The 15578-nt window shown below is 37.9% G+C and overlaps 1 protein-coding gene across 1 annotated transcript in view; it reads right to left on the bottom strand.

Annotated features, from left to right (window-relative positions):
- The window catches only part of DGKK (diacylglycerol kinase kappa), a 153223-nt gene that overhangs the window by 65331 nt on the left and 72314 nt on the right, over positions 1–15578 (bottom strand). Inside the window, exons 5-7 of the mRNA XM_033849703.2 lie at positions 5561–5696; positions 4986–5089; positions 4528–4653 (exon numbers count right to left, since the gene is read on the bottom strand). Of these exons, the coding sequence (XP_033705594.1) occupies positions 4528–4653; positions 4986–5089; positions 5561–5696 (366 nt within the window). The remainder of the gene's footprint in view (positions 1–4527; positions 4654–4985; positions 5090–5560; positions 5697–15578) is intronic.

Genomic DNA, 15578 nt, shown 5'->3' with positions numbered 1-15578 from the left:
AGAAATGGACAAATTCTTAGAAATGCATAACCTGCCAAGACTGAATCAGGAAGAAATAGAAAATATGAACAGATCAATCACAAGCAGTGAAATCGAAACTGTGATTAAAAATCTTCCAACAAGCAAAAGCTCAGGACTAGATGCCTTCACAGGAGAATTCTACCAAACATTTAGAGATGAGCTAACACCTATCCTTTGCAAACTCTTCCAAAATATAGCAGAGGGAGGAACACTCCCAAACTCATTCTACGAGGCCACCATCACTCTGATACCAAAACCAGACAAGGATGTCACAAAGAAAGAAAACTACATGCCAATACCACTGATGAACATAGATGCAAAAATCCTCAACAAAATACTAGAAAACAGAATCCAACAGCACATTAAAAGGATAATACACCATGATCAAGTGGGGTTTATTCCAGGAAAGCAAGGATTCTTCAATATATGCAAATCAATCTACGTGATACACCATATTAACAAATTGAAGGAGAAAAACCATATGATCATCTCAATAGATGCAGACAAAGCTTTCAACAAAATTCAACACCCATTTATGATAAAAACTCTAAAGAAAGTAGACATAGAGGGAACTTACCTCAACATAATAAAGGCCATATATGAGAAATCCATAGCCAACATCATTCTCAGTGGTGAAAACCTGAAACCATTTCCACTAAGGTCAGGAACAAGACAATGTCGCCCACTGTCATCACTATTATTCAACATAGTTTTGGACATTTTAGCCACGGCAATCAGAGAAGAAAAAAAATAAAAGGAATCCAAATCGGAAAAGAAGAAGTAAAACAGTCACTCTTTGCAGATCACATGATACTACACATAGAAAATCCTAAAGATGTTACCAGAAAACTAGTAGAGCTAATCAATGAATTTGGTAGAGTAGCAGGATACAAAATTAGTGCACAGAAGTCTCTGGCATTCTTATACACTAATGGTGAAAAATCTGAAAGAGAAATTAAGGAAACCCTCTCACTTACCATTGCAATAAAAAGAATAAAACACGTAGGAATAAAACTACCTAAGGAGAACAAAGGCCTGTATGCAGAAAACTATAAAACACTGATGAAAGAAATTAAAGATGAACAAACAGGTGGAGAGATATATCATGTTCTTGGATAGGAAGAATCAACATGTGAAAATGACTATACTTCCCAAAGCAATCTACAGATTCAATGCAATCTCTATCAAACTACCAGTGGCACTTTTCACAGAAGTAGAACAAAAAATTTTACAATTGATATGGAAACACATAAGGCCCCCAATAGCCAAAGCAATCTTGAGAAAGAAAAATGGATCTGGAGGAATCAGGCTGCCTGACTTCAGATTATACTACAAAGCTACAGTAATTAAGACAGTATGTTACTGGCACAGAAACAGAAATATAGAACAATGGAACAGGATAGAAAGCCCAGAGATAAACCCATGCACATATGGTCACCTTATCTTTGCCAAAGGAGGCAAGAATATACAATGGAGAAAAGACAGTCTCTTCAATAAGTGGTTCTGGGAAAACTGGACAGCTATTTATAAAAGAATGAAATTAGAACACTCCCTAACACCATACACAAAAATAAACTCAAAATGGATTAAAGACTTAAATGTAAGACCAGACACTATAAAACTCTTAGAGGAAAACATAGAAAGAACACTCTTTGACATAAATCACAGCATGATCTTTTTTGACCCACATCCTAGAGTAAGGGAAATAAAGGCAAAAATAAACAAATGGGATGTGATGAAACTTAAAAGCTTTTGCACAGCAATGGAAATCATAAACAAGATGAAAGGACAACCCTCAGAATGGGAGAAAATATTTGCAAAAGAAGCAACTGACAAAGGGTTAATTTCCAAAATTTACAAGCATCACATTCAGCTCAATATCAAAAAAACAAACAACTCAGTCCAAAAATTGGTAGAAAACTTAAATAGACATTTTTCCAAAGAAGATATACAGATTGCCAACAAGTACATGAAAGGATGCTCAACATCACTAATCATTAGAGAAATGCAAATCAAAACTCCAATGAGGTATCACCTCACACCAGTCAGAATGGCCATCATCAAAAAATCTACAAACAATAAACACTGGAGAGGGTGTGGAGAAAAGGGAGCCCTCTTGCACTGTTGGTGGGAATGTAAATTGATAGAGCCACTATGGAGAACATTATGGATGTGCCTTAAAAAACTAAAAATAGAGGAATCCTATGATCCTGCAATCCTGCTCCTGGGCATATATCTGTAGAAAAACATGGTTTAAAAGGATACATGTACCCCAATGTTCATTGCAGTGCTGTTTACAATAGCCAAGACATGGAAGCAACCTAAATGTCCATCAACAGATGAATGGATAAGGAAGATGTGGTACATATATACAGTGGAATATTACTCAGCCATTAAAAAGAATGAAATAATGCCTTTTGAGGCAACATGGATGGACCTGGAGATTATCATACTAAGTGAAGTAAGTCAGACAGTGGAAGACAAATATCATATGATATCTCTTATATGCGGAATCTAAAAAAAGTGATACAAATGAATTTGTTTACAAAATAGAAACAGATTCACAGACTTAGAGAACGAACTTATGGTTACCAGTGGGGAAGGGTCGGGGGGAGAGATAGACTGGGAGTTTGGGATTGACATGTACACACTGCTGTATTTGAAATAGATAACCAAAAAGGACCTACTGAATAGCATAGGGAATGCTGCTCAATATTCTGTAATAACCTAAATGGGAAAAGAATTTGAAAAAGAATAGATACATCTATATGAATAACTGAACCACTTTGCTGTATCCCTGAAACTAACACAACACTGTTAATCAATTAAGCTCCAATATAAAATGAAAAAAAATTTTTATAGTGGGCAGAAGAACTAAATAGACTTTTTTCCCCAAAGGAGACATACAGAATGCCAACAGGAACATGAAAAGATGCTCAACATTGCTAATCATCAGGGAAATGCACATGAAAACTGCAACGAGGCATCACCTCACACCAGTCAGAATGGCCATCACCAAAATATCTACAAATAATAAATGCTGGAGAGGATGTAGAGAAAAGTGAACCCTCCTACACTGTTTTTGGGAATGTTATTTAGTGCAGCCACTATGAAGAACAGTATGGACGTTCGTCAGAAAACTAAAAATAGAGCTACCACATGATCCAGCAATTCTGCTTCTGGGTATACATCTGAAGAAAAAGAAAACACTAATTCAAAAAGATACATGCACCCCAATGTTCACAGCAGCATTCTTCGTAATAGTGAAGATATGGAAGCAATCTTAGTGTCTATCAACAGATGAATGGATAAAGAACAAGTGTCATACACACACACACACGCACACACACACACACAATGGAATACTACTCAGCCATAAATAAGAGTGAAAATTTGCCATCTGCAACAACATGGATGGACCTGGAAGGTATTATCCTAAGAGAAATAAGTCAGACAGAGAGAGACAAATACTGTATGTTATCACTTATATATGAAATCTAAAAAATAAAGAAAACTAGTTAATTTAACAAAAAATATATACTCACAGGTATAGAGAACAAACTAGTGTTTACTAGTTTGGGGGAGGTATAAGATAGGGGTAGGGGATTAAGAGGTACAAATTATTATGCATAAAATAAATAAGCTACAAGGATATACAGTACAGCACAGGGAATATAGCCAATATTTTATAATATATATAAATAGAGTATAATCTTTAAAAATTGTGAATCACTATGTTGTACACCTAAAACTTACATAATATTGTAAATCAACTATACCTTGATAAATAAAAAAATTCCATCAGAATATCATTAGATAAAAAAATATCTCCAGACATTGTCAAATGTGTCCTGCGGGTGGGGGAATATACCCCCAGTTGAGAACCACTGGTTTAAAGGCATGGTAATGTTGTAGTTAAGAGCACAGTTTTTACACAATTATGTATGAATCAAGACTCTTTTTCTTACTGGCTTCATGACCTTGAGCAAATCCCTTCACTTTTCTGAACCTCATTTTCCTCTCTTCTGTAAATGGGAACAACGAGGCCTGGTTTAGGGTTGTTGTAAGGATTTAATGAGATCATGTATACAAAACACTCAATACATAGTGGCAATAATAATGTGCTAATATTATTAACCATTATTAATTAACAAAGATTGCAATTTCCTAGGAAATGGTGAATGAGGAAAGGAGGTGGTTTCTTAAAGGTATACTCAGAACTAACTTTTTAATTGCCCCTACTGTCATAAGAGAATTCAGCTCTTCCCATTTGCTAGTAGTCCTCACCTTCAAAGATAAGAGGGAGTATTAAATCTTTCTCTCAAAGATTCCATAGCTAATTCTGGAAAGGCAGGATACTGAGCTCTATACTATGGAATCTGTATAATCTATTTTGGGGTAAGGGTCTCTGAGATTTCTATCTATGTGTAGGTGCAATCAAACTCCAACCCACCCCTTCTCTAGAAGTCAGCTCTCTAAATATCAAAGAGATGAGAAGCGTCTTACCGTAGAATTACACCAGAGACACTGGAAATCTTGAAGTCTCTGATAACTGCCACAGTTCTCGTGACATACTGCGCACTGAGAACTGACAGATATGTTTCCTTCTACCCACTGATGGGGCATAGTTTTCTGAAGGATAAAAAGAGACAAGAGGTAGAAGTTAGAGATATAAGGAGAGGAAGGGCCAGCTGGAATAACTATACTACCCCATGGAGGACACTAGACAACCCCAAGGAAGTTTTCCATCATCCTTCCCTCCCCACTCCCATGCTAGTGACAAATGACAGGTGGGAGCTGTGGGGGAGGCTTTCATTCTTCTAGATTTGTTGGATCATAAGCCTGGGAATGAAGCCTACTTGGGTTGTCTGGAAACAGGAAGAAGTCTTCCTTCCCCTGTGTGTCATGACTGAAGGGGAGATGGAAAAGGGTGATTATGAGAAAGCATGGCTGGTACTCACTACTTCATCTGCAGGCATGAGGAGGTCATCAGTAATGGATAATGTATTCCATTTGCAATCTTTGCTTGCTCTTAAAGCACATAATCTGTGAGACTTTACTTTGCACACTGTGAAAGAGGAAGAAAAAAAGATGGATGTGAATCAGGTGACAATGAAGATTCTAACTTCCTTCCCTAAGCTGCTCTAAAAGTTAGAACCTAGATGCATCTAAGTAGTTGTGACTTAACTCCAAAGGCTTATTTTCCATATATTTCAGTTTCTTTGTATTCTTCCCAGCCAAATTTTCTATTACCTGACTTGAATTGAAATTGATGGTAAGAATGAGGTGATTTCTATTTTTCCAAACCTGTGACTGTACTGTCCAATCCTCCCAGACCCAATCTTCCCTTTTGATTAATGAGAATTCCCCCTCATGCCAGTTTCCTCCTGTCTCCTTTCCCCTGTCTGTTAAGTGTCAGGGTTAACCTTACACTAGAATCAGTGACCTAGTGTGAGTCAATGATACTAAAGTCTCATGAGCTCCTTCACACCCATCTCCACCCATTGAGCTCCACTTCCTAAAGGAATCAGAAATGTACCTTCACAGATGATAACATTTCGAGATAAGGCAGGAATGGTCCCTCGACAAACATTGCAGTGCTGGGTCCGGGGACTGTGGCTTGAGTACCAATAGTGCATTCCAACAAGAAAAGGGTTGTTTTCTGCTGCAGGTATCTAAAATAAATCAAAGAGAAGAAAGAATAGAGAGTTAATCACAGAGACGGATTAGGGAAGGCCAGAAGATCTGAATGCTAAGGCTGAAATGGCCAGCTACATAAGGTGTCAGAGCATGTGAAGAGGAAGAATCAAAGTTGAGCCAATGCTTAACAAATCTCCCATCTCTGTTTTTTCCCAGTGGTTTTAAAAAGGGAAAAGGAATGAGGGGGTGCTAGATCCTGGAACAGGGACTGAAGGCAGGAGTGATGATCTTTATACTCCTTGGCTAAACCATTTCATTGGTTTAGCCTAAGCAAAATTAGTTCTGTTAATCTTGGCCTTGGCCCTCTTTGAGTAGTCAGCAAAAGGAGGTTGTGAGTAGGAAATTCAGTGATATCCAAGCCCTCTTGCCAGGCAAGAAAGGGAGGAGGCAGGGCTCTGACTCTAGGCTAAGGAATGCTTGTCAGGCTTTAGCTACCTCTTGGAGATATACATTACCCTTCCTGGACCTGCTGCTGCCAAGTGAGGAGAGCATTGCATTGCTGGGACAACAGTTTCATTTCAGAGGCTTCTGGTCCCAGTATTCTTTTCTGAATAACATGCTCTGACTGCCTATAGCAATTTCCTGGTTAATCAATTTAATTTATTCAAAATTCATTAAATTTTTACTGAGTAACTGCTATGTGCTTGGCACTTTTCAAGGCACTGATGAACAAGATAAAGTCTCTGCCTTCATGGAATGGCATTCTGTTTGGTGTCCTCTTTCATGGTATTCAATTTGACATTTACTATTAACCTCCCTATAAATGCTACATTTGTTTATCACAGCCTGACTCTCATGACTGTGGGCTGGCACAGGGCATACCAGAAACTAGTTTTGGGGTTAAAAGGGGAAGGGGAGGAGTGGGCACCAAAAACTTCCAAATTTGTTCTGGGCGTGCATTCCACAGGACACTTCCACCTTTTCTATAATTCCTGTGAATGTCTGATCTCTTCCTTCTCTGCCTTCCTCTGGAATGTAGACATAAGCATATGCATTCAGCTTTTTATTCTGGATGTTATAATCGGTTGGGTGTGTAAAGGCATAAGACTTTAAAATGAACTATATATTCTTCCTGACGCTAGCTGATACTGGTCCACTAGAGAGAGAGACAGAGAGAGACAGAGAGGGAAAGAGAGAAAGTGCTATTGAGGGATCTGCCATATTTAGTGTTCAACCTTGATCAATTTATAGGAATTCATCATCTAAAACATAGCCTGTACATGGTATTCCCTGATCCCTCCTTCCCCCTCTGGCATGCCGTTTATGTGCTAAGCTGCTGTTGGAATGACCAGGAAGCTTCTGGAAGGAAAAGCTACTTTGATGCACTAAAGGCTCACCAAGTATGGAGTCACTTTGTGATTGTATTATTTTTTGCATACTGAAACCCTGGCAAAGTTCCAAGAAGATCAAAGTAGAGAGTGGAGAGTCCTGAGGAAGTGACATAGTCTTGGCTTTGACATGTTGAGCAACTAGCACCTTTCTACTTCCCACTAGATTATAACTTTACAAGTACCTTCCTTCCTTCCAACCTCCTTCTTTCCTCCAATAATTACTAAGAGCGACTTTGTGTCATCTATAAAGCTAGGCACTGGAGATTCAGAGATGAATGATCCATAGTTCTTGCCCTCACGGAGCTCATAGTCTACTGTAGGAGACAACTTCCTAAACAGATGACTCCAGTGTAGAGTGAAAAGTGAGCTCTCCTATAATGTTCAAGATTCTACAGGACAAATGGAAGAAATGATGAACTCTGCCTGGGTGGAATATTGAATGTCATGCTCCAATTATTTACAGAATATAAAAATATATAAAATGGACATTGCTTTGGTTCAGCAGTGGAGGAGGTGGGATTTTTATTCCTTAAGTTCATCCTATTGTATAAGAAAACTTTGGTGCATACCACCCTGGATGAGTACATGTTGTATGCTGAATTGTGTCCCCTGCCAAAATATGTTCAAGTACCTGGTACTGTGAATGTGACCTTATTTGAAAATAGAATCTTTATAGATATAAACAATTTAAGATGTTGTCATAATGGATTAGTGACTGGTGTCCTTTCCCTCTTTTTTTTAAATTAAAAAAATTTTTTAACATCTTTATTGGAGTATAATTGCTTTACAATGGTGTGGTAGTTTCTGCTTTATAACAAAGTGAATCAGTTATACATATACATATGTTCCCATATCTCTTGCCTCTTGCATCTCCCTCCCTCCCACCCTCCTTATCCCACCCCTCTAAGTGGTCACAAAGCACCGAACTGATCTCCCTGTGCTATGTGGCTGCTTCCCACTAGCTATCTATTTTACGTTTGGTTGTGTATATATGTCCATGCCACTCCCTCACTTTGTCCCAGTTTACCCTTCCCCCTCCCTGTATCCTCAAGTCCATTCTCTAGTAGGTCTGCGTCTTTATTCCCGTCTTGCCCCTAGGTTCTTCATGACCATTTTTTTGTTTGTTTTTTAGATTCCATATATATGTGTTCACATACGGTATTTGTTTTTCTCTTTCTGACTTACTTCACTCTGTATGACAGACTCTAGGTCCATCCACCTCACTAAAAATAACTCAATTTCATTTCTTTTTATGGCTGAGTAATATTCCATTGTATATATGTGCCACATCTTCTTTATCCATTCATCTGTCGAAGGACATTTAGGTTGATTCCATGTCCTGGCTATTGTAAATAGAGCTGCAATGAATATTTTGGTACACAACTCTTTGAATTATGTTTTTCTCAGGGTATATGCCCAGTAGTGGGATCACTGGGTCATATGGTAGTTCTATTTTTAGTTTTTTAAGGAACCTCCATACTGTTCTCCATAGCGGCTGTATCAATTTACATTCCCACCAACAATGCAAGAGGGTTCCCTTTTCTCCACACCCTCTCCAGAATTTATTGTTTGTAGATGTTTTGATGATGGCCATTATGACCGGTGTGAGATGGTATCTCATTGTAGAAGAGGGAAATTTGGACAGACACAGGAGAGACATCATGTGATGATATAGGCAGAGATTGGAATGATGCATCTACAAGCCAAGGTATGCCTGCAATCACCAGAAGCTAAGAAGAGGCAAAGAAGGATTCTCTTCTAGAGCCTTCAGAAAGAGCACAGTCCTGCCAACACTTTGATTTTGTACTTCTAGACTCCAGAACTGTGAGAGAAGTATCTTAATTCACCCAGTTTGTGGATTTGATATGGCAGTCCTGGGAAACTAACACAGTATGTCATTACAGGCCTTTCTATTAAGTGACACAGATTAAAAATTGACTTTGAAGACAGATGAAGAACTGTGGCATGTATACAAACCACTGATCTCTGAATGTTAAGGCTTTTAATGTGTGGTTGTTGGGTTTTATGTTTGATTTTTATGCTCTCTAAAATACATAGGTTAATACATTCATGCAGAGATCATCACTCCAATCTGATTCTTCACTGTTTTAGAGCAGCTAAGGCTATTTTCTCCATCTCCTGAATCCCTTTCAGTATAATCCAGAACCCAGATAGGTTCATTAATTATTTGTCTATTCATTAAAGGAGATCTTGTCAGTCCAGGTGTTTGGTAAACTCTAAAACACTGTTAAAGCGTGAGGACTTAATAATATTAAGTATTTTCAAAGTGCATAAAAGTCTCAGGAAACATCCCATAAAGCACAAAATCTTCTAAAGATGTGTTTCCTTAAAAGAATCTTGTTTGGGATGATTTATTTGATGAAAGGCTGTGTTTAGATAAAACAAAACTAGTGGTTTGTACTGTAACTTGAAGCCAACTTCTTTGTTATATCAAGGTTTTGGAAACTACAGAATGTTAGGGCCTCCCAGGTTGGCCATTGGTAGGGTGACCATATCATCCAAATCAGGACACTTTGAACAGTGAAAGGGGGAGGTATAGTATGTAATTATGCTGGAACAATAAGTGTAAATTGTGTTCATCCTGAGAAAACCACTAGCCATGGAGATGCTACACATGAGCTAGAGAGTCATTTATCCAATTTGAATCTATTTGTTGATCTATACAGCCTAGTTGTCTGGCTTAGTACCACTTAGTTGCCTATCGGGCTACCACATACTCACAAGGGGTGGGGACTAGAGGAGAGAAAAGATAATTAGGTAAAATTTAAGATGTCTTTCCAAGAGCATGGATTTAGAGTTAGGAGAGCTAAGATCTCAATTCTGCCACAATAAATTACGTGATTTCAGGCAAGGCAACTGAACACCTCTGAGGTTTCTTTCTCACCTACTTAATGAAATCTTAGAATCATAAGCTTTTCAAGTTGAAAGGAATGCTTGAATTCATCTAGTCTACCCACCAGAAAAACTAATTTTCTTTTTTAAATTGAATTTTAAAATTGAGGTACATTTGACAATTAAAATTGTACATATTGAATTTAATGATTTGATATACATATGTAGTGAAATAATCACCACAATCAAGCTAATTAACTTACCACCTAGGATAGTTACCACTTTCTTTCCTTCTTTTTTTTTTTGTATGTGTGTTTAGAGCACTTAAGATCTTCTCTCTTAGCAAATTTTAGTATAAAATAAATGATTGTTACTTACGGTCACATTGTTGTACATTAGACCTCCAGAACTTATTCTCCTGCATAACTGAAACTTTGTACCGCTTAACCAACATCTCCCCATTTCCCCCTCTCCTCAGCACTTGGTAACCACCATTCTTCTCTCTGCTTCTAGAGTTCCAACGATTTTAGATTCCACATATAAATGAGAACATACAGTATTGTCTTTCTCTGTTTGGCTTATTTAATGTAGCATACTTTCCTCAGGTTCATCTGTGTTGTTACAACTGGCAAGATTTCCTTCTTTTTATCAGGCTGAACAATATTCGATTGTATTTGTGTATGTATATATCTATATCACATTTTAAAAATCCATTTTATCCATTGAGGGACAGTTAGGTTGTGTCTGTATCTTGGCTGTTGTGAATAATGTTGAAAGAAACATGGGAGTTCTGATATCTCTTCAAGGTGCTGATTTCATTTCCTTTGGATATATACCCAGAAGTGAGATTGCTGGGTCATAAGGTAGTTATATTTTTAATACTTTGAGAAACCTCAGTACTACTTTCCATAATGGCTGTACCAATTTATAGTCCCATCAAAAGTGCACAAGTTTTCTGTTTTCTCCACATTCTTGCCAGCACTTGTTGTCTCCTGTCTTTTTTTTTTTGCCATATCACACGGCACGAGGGATCTTAGTTCCGCAACCAGGGATTGAACCTGCACCCTCTACAGCGTAAGCTCAGAGTCTTAACCATTGAACTACCAGGGAAGTTCCTCTTTTTTGCTTTTCTTTTGTTTTTCTTCTTTTTTAATTTGAAGTATAGTTGATTTACATATTGTGTTAGTTTCAGGTGTACAGCAAAGTGATTTAGTTATACATATATATATATATATATTTCAGATCTTTTAAAAATAATTATATATTTTTTATTTTAGCAAAGATTCAGAATATATCTCTATAAGAAAAAAGAGTTACATCATACAATCTTTTGAAAATATACATTCATATATTGGTTTTGTCCTATGATTAATTTGATTACTAAAAGTTGTAAAGTGCAGCTAAATTTGAGAGCCAAGTTATTAGTAGTTAAAGACTGATTTGCTTTTTGTAAATTGAGGTATAGTTGATTTACAATATTGTGTTAGTTTCGGGTGTACAGCAAAGTGATTCAGTTGTATATTATATATATGTTACATATAATATATATATATATTCATTCTTTTTCAGATTCTTTTCCCATATAGGTTATTACAGAATATTGAGTATAGTTCCCTGTGCTATACAGTAGGTCTTTGTTGGTTATCTATTTTATATATAGTAGTGTATATATGTTAATCCCATACTTCTAATTTATCCCTCCCCACTCCCTTTCCCCTTTGATAACCATAAGTTTGTTTTCTATGTCTGTGAGTCTGTTTCTGTTGTGTACACAGATTCGTTAGTATTGATTTTTAGATTTCACATATAAGTGATACAATATTTGTCTTTGTCTGACTTACTCCACTAAGTGTAATATCTTTAGGGCCATTCATGTTGCTGCAAATGACAATCTTTCATTCTTTTTTTATGGCTGAGTAATATACCAATGTATATATATCTCACATCTTCTTAAGCCAATAGTTTGTTGACAGACACTTGGGTTGTTTCCATGTCTTGGCTATTGTAAATAGTGCTGCTATGAACATTGGAGTGCATGTATCTTTTCGAATTAGAGTTTTCATCTACCCAGGAATGGGACTGCTGTGTCATATGGTAGTTCTATTTTTAGTTTTTAAAGGAACCTCTGTACTGTTTTCCATAGTGGTTGCACCAATTTGCATTCCTTTCAATAGTGTAGGAAGGTTTCTTATTCTCCAACCCTCTCCAGCATTTATTATGTGTAGACTTTTTTTTTTTTTTTTTTTTTTTTTAACTTTTTTTTTTTTTTTTTTTGCGGTACGCGGGCCTCTCACTGTTGTGGCCTCTCCCGTTGCGGAGCACAGGCTCCGGACGTGCAGGCCGAGCGGCCATGGCTCACGGGCCTAGCTGCTCTGCTGCATGTGGGATCTTCCCAGACCGGGGCATGAACCCGCGTCCCCTGCATCGGCAGGCGGACTTTCAACCACTGCGCCACGAGGGAAGCCCTATGTGTAGACTTTTTGATGATAGCTATTCTGATGATAAGAGCCATTTTAACAAGGGTGAGATGATATCTCATCGTGGTTTTGATTTGCATTTCCCTAATGATTAATGGTGTTGAGTACTTAACTTTTTATCCATTTTTATGTCTTCTTTGGAAAAATATCTATACAGGTCCCTCACCAATTTTAAAAACAGATTATATGTGGGTTTTTTAAACTATTGAGTTGTAGGTGTTCCTTATGTATTTTAGATATTAACCTCATATCAGATATATAGCTTGTAAATATTTTCTCCCATTTCTAGGTTGCCTGTTCACTCAGTTGATTTAGCTTGATGTAATCTCACTTGTTTATTTTAGTTTTTGTTCCTTGTGCTTTTGGTGTCATATCCAAGAACTCATTGTCCCAGTCAATGTCAAGAAGGTTTTTCTCTGTTTTATTCTGGTAGTTTTATAGTTTTAGGTCTTACACGTAAGTCTTTATTCAGCCTGAGTTGATTTTTTGTACATGGTGTGAGGTAATGGTCCAATTTCATTCTCCTGCATGTTGATATCTAATTTTCCCAACACCATTTATTGAAGACTTCCCCAATTTTGTGTTCTTGGCCCCCTTCTGAAAATCAGTTGACTGTAAAAGCATGGATTTATTTCTGTGCTCTCTATTTTGTTCCATTGGTCTGTATGTCTGTTTTTATGCCAGTACAATATTGTTTTGATTACTATAGCTTTATAATGTATGTTGATATCAGGAAGTGTGATGCCTCCAGCTTTGCACTTCTTGCTCAAAACTGCTTTGGCTATTTGGGGTTGTTTTTGGCTCCATATGAATTTTAGGATTGCTCTTTCGATTTATGTAGGGAATACCATTGGATTTTGATTGGGATTGTATTAAATCTGTAGATTGCTTTGTGTAGTATGGGCATTTTAACAATATTAATTCTTATGATCCGTGAACATGGGATGTCTATCCATTTATCTATGTATTCTTTACTTTCCTTCATCAATGTTTTATAATTTTCAGTGTATGTTTTTCACCTCTTTGTTTAAGTTTATTACTAAATATTTTATTCTTTTTGTTGCTATTGTGAATGGTCTTATTTTCTTAACTTTCCTTTCAAATAGTTCATTGTTTGTGTATAGAAAACTGAGTGATTTTTTGTATGTTGATTTTGTACCCTATGACGTTACTGAATTATTTTGTACCCTATGACTTTACTGAACAATTATTTTGTTCAGTCTTTAGGTTTTTCTACATATATGATCATGTTGTCTGCAAACAGAGACAATTTTACTTCTTCCTTTCCAGTTTGGGTGCCTTTTAATTCTTTTTCTTGCCCAATTGCTCTGGCTTGGATTTCTAGTACTATGTTGAAAAGAAGTGGTGAGAGTATGCAGACTTGCCTTGTACCAGATCTTAGAGGGCAAGCTTTCAGTTTTTTTCCCATTAATTATAATGTTGTCTATGGGCTTTTCATATATGGTCTTTATTGTGTTGAGGTAAGATCTTTCTATACTTACTTTGTTGAAAGGTTTAATGATGAATTGGTGTTGAACTTTGTCAAATGCTTTGCTTGCATCTATTGAGATAATCATGTGGTTTTTTTCTTTCATTTTGTTAATGTATTGTAAGACATTGTTTTACTATGTATATTGAAATATTGTTGCATCCTTGGGATAAATCCCTCTTGGTTACAGTGTATAATCCTTTAAATGTGCTATTGAATTCGGTTTCCTAGTATTTCATTAAGAATTTTTGCATCTGTGCCTCTGAGGTGGGAGAGCCGACTTCAGGACACTTGCCCACGAGAGACCTCCTAGGTCCACATAATATCAAATGGCGAAAGATATCCCACAGATCTCCATATCAATGCTAAGACCCAGCTCCACTCAACAACCAGCAAGCTACAGTGTTGGACACCCTATGCCAAAGAACTAGCAAGATAGGAACACAACCCCACCCATTAGCAGAGAGGCTGCATAAAACCATAATAAGGTCACAGACACCCCAAAACACACCACCAGATGCGCTGCTGACTACCAGAAAGACAAGATCCAGACTCATCCACCAGAACACAGGCACTAGTCCCCTCCACTAGGGAGCCTACACAACACACTGAACTAACTTTAGCCACTGGGGGCAGACAGCAAAAACAATGGGAACTGTGAACATGCAGCCTGTGAAAAGGAGACCCCAAACACAGTAAGTTAAGCAAAATGAGAAGACAGAAAAACACACAGTAGATGAAAGAGCAAGGTAAAAACCCACGAGACCAAACAAATGAAGAGGAAATAGGAAGTCTACCAGAAAAAGAACTCAGAGTAATGATAGTAAAGATGATCCAAAATCTTGGAAATAGAATGGAGAAAATACAAGAAACATTTAACAAGGACTTAGAAGAATTAAAGAGCAAACAAACAATGATGAACAACACAATAAATGAAGTTAAAAATTCTCTAGAAGGAAGCAAAAGCAGAATAACTGAGGCAGAAGAACGGATAAGTGGCCTGGAAGATAAAATAGTGGAAATAACTACTGCAGAGCAGAAAAAAGAATGAAAAGAATTGAGGACAGTCTCAGAGATCTCTGGGACAACATTAAATGCACCAACATTCGAATTATAGGGATCCCAGAAGAAGAAGAGAAAAGGAAATGGACTGAGAAAATATTTTAAGAGAGTATAGTTGAGGGGCAGAGGGGAAGATGGCAGAAGAGTAAGACGTGGAGATCACCTTCCTCCCCACAGATACACCATAAATACATCTACACATGGAACAACTCCTACAGAACACCTACTGAATGCTCGCAGAAGACCTCAGACCTCCCAAAAGGCAAGAAACTCCCCACCTACCTGGGTAGGGCAAAAGAAAAAAAGAAAAAACAGAGACAAAAGAATAGGGACGGGACCTGCACCAGTGGGAGGGAGCTGTGAAGGAGGAAAGGTTTCCACACACTAGGAAGCCCCTTCGCAGGCGGAGACTGCGGGAGGCGGAGGGGGGAGCTTCAGAGCCCCAGAGGAGAGCAAGCAACAGGCGTGTGGAGGGCAAAGCAGGGAGATTCCCGCACAGAGGATCGGTGGCGACCGGCACCCACCAGCCCAAGAGGCTTGTCTGCTCACCCGCTGGGGCGGGGCGGGGCTGCGAGCTGAGGTTCGGGCTTTGGTCGGAGTGCAGGGAGGGGACTGGGGTTGGCTGCGTGAACACAGTCTGAAGGG

The sequence above is a fragment of the Tursiops truncatus genome, chromosome X, assembly GCF_011762595.2.
Source record: "Tursiops truncatus isolate mTurTru1 chromosome X, mTurTru1.mat.Y, whole genome shotgun sequence".
Classification (NCBI taxonomy): domain Eukaryota; kingdom Metazoa; phylum Chordata; class Mammalia; order Artiodactyla; family Delphinidae; genus Tursiops; species Tursiops truncatus.
This window is presented reverse-complemented; position numbering and strand designations above follow the sequence as displayed.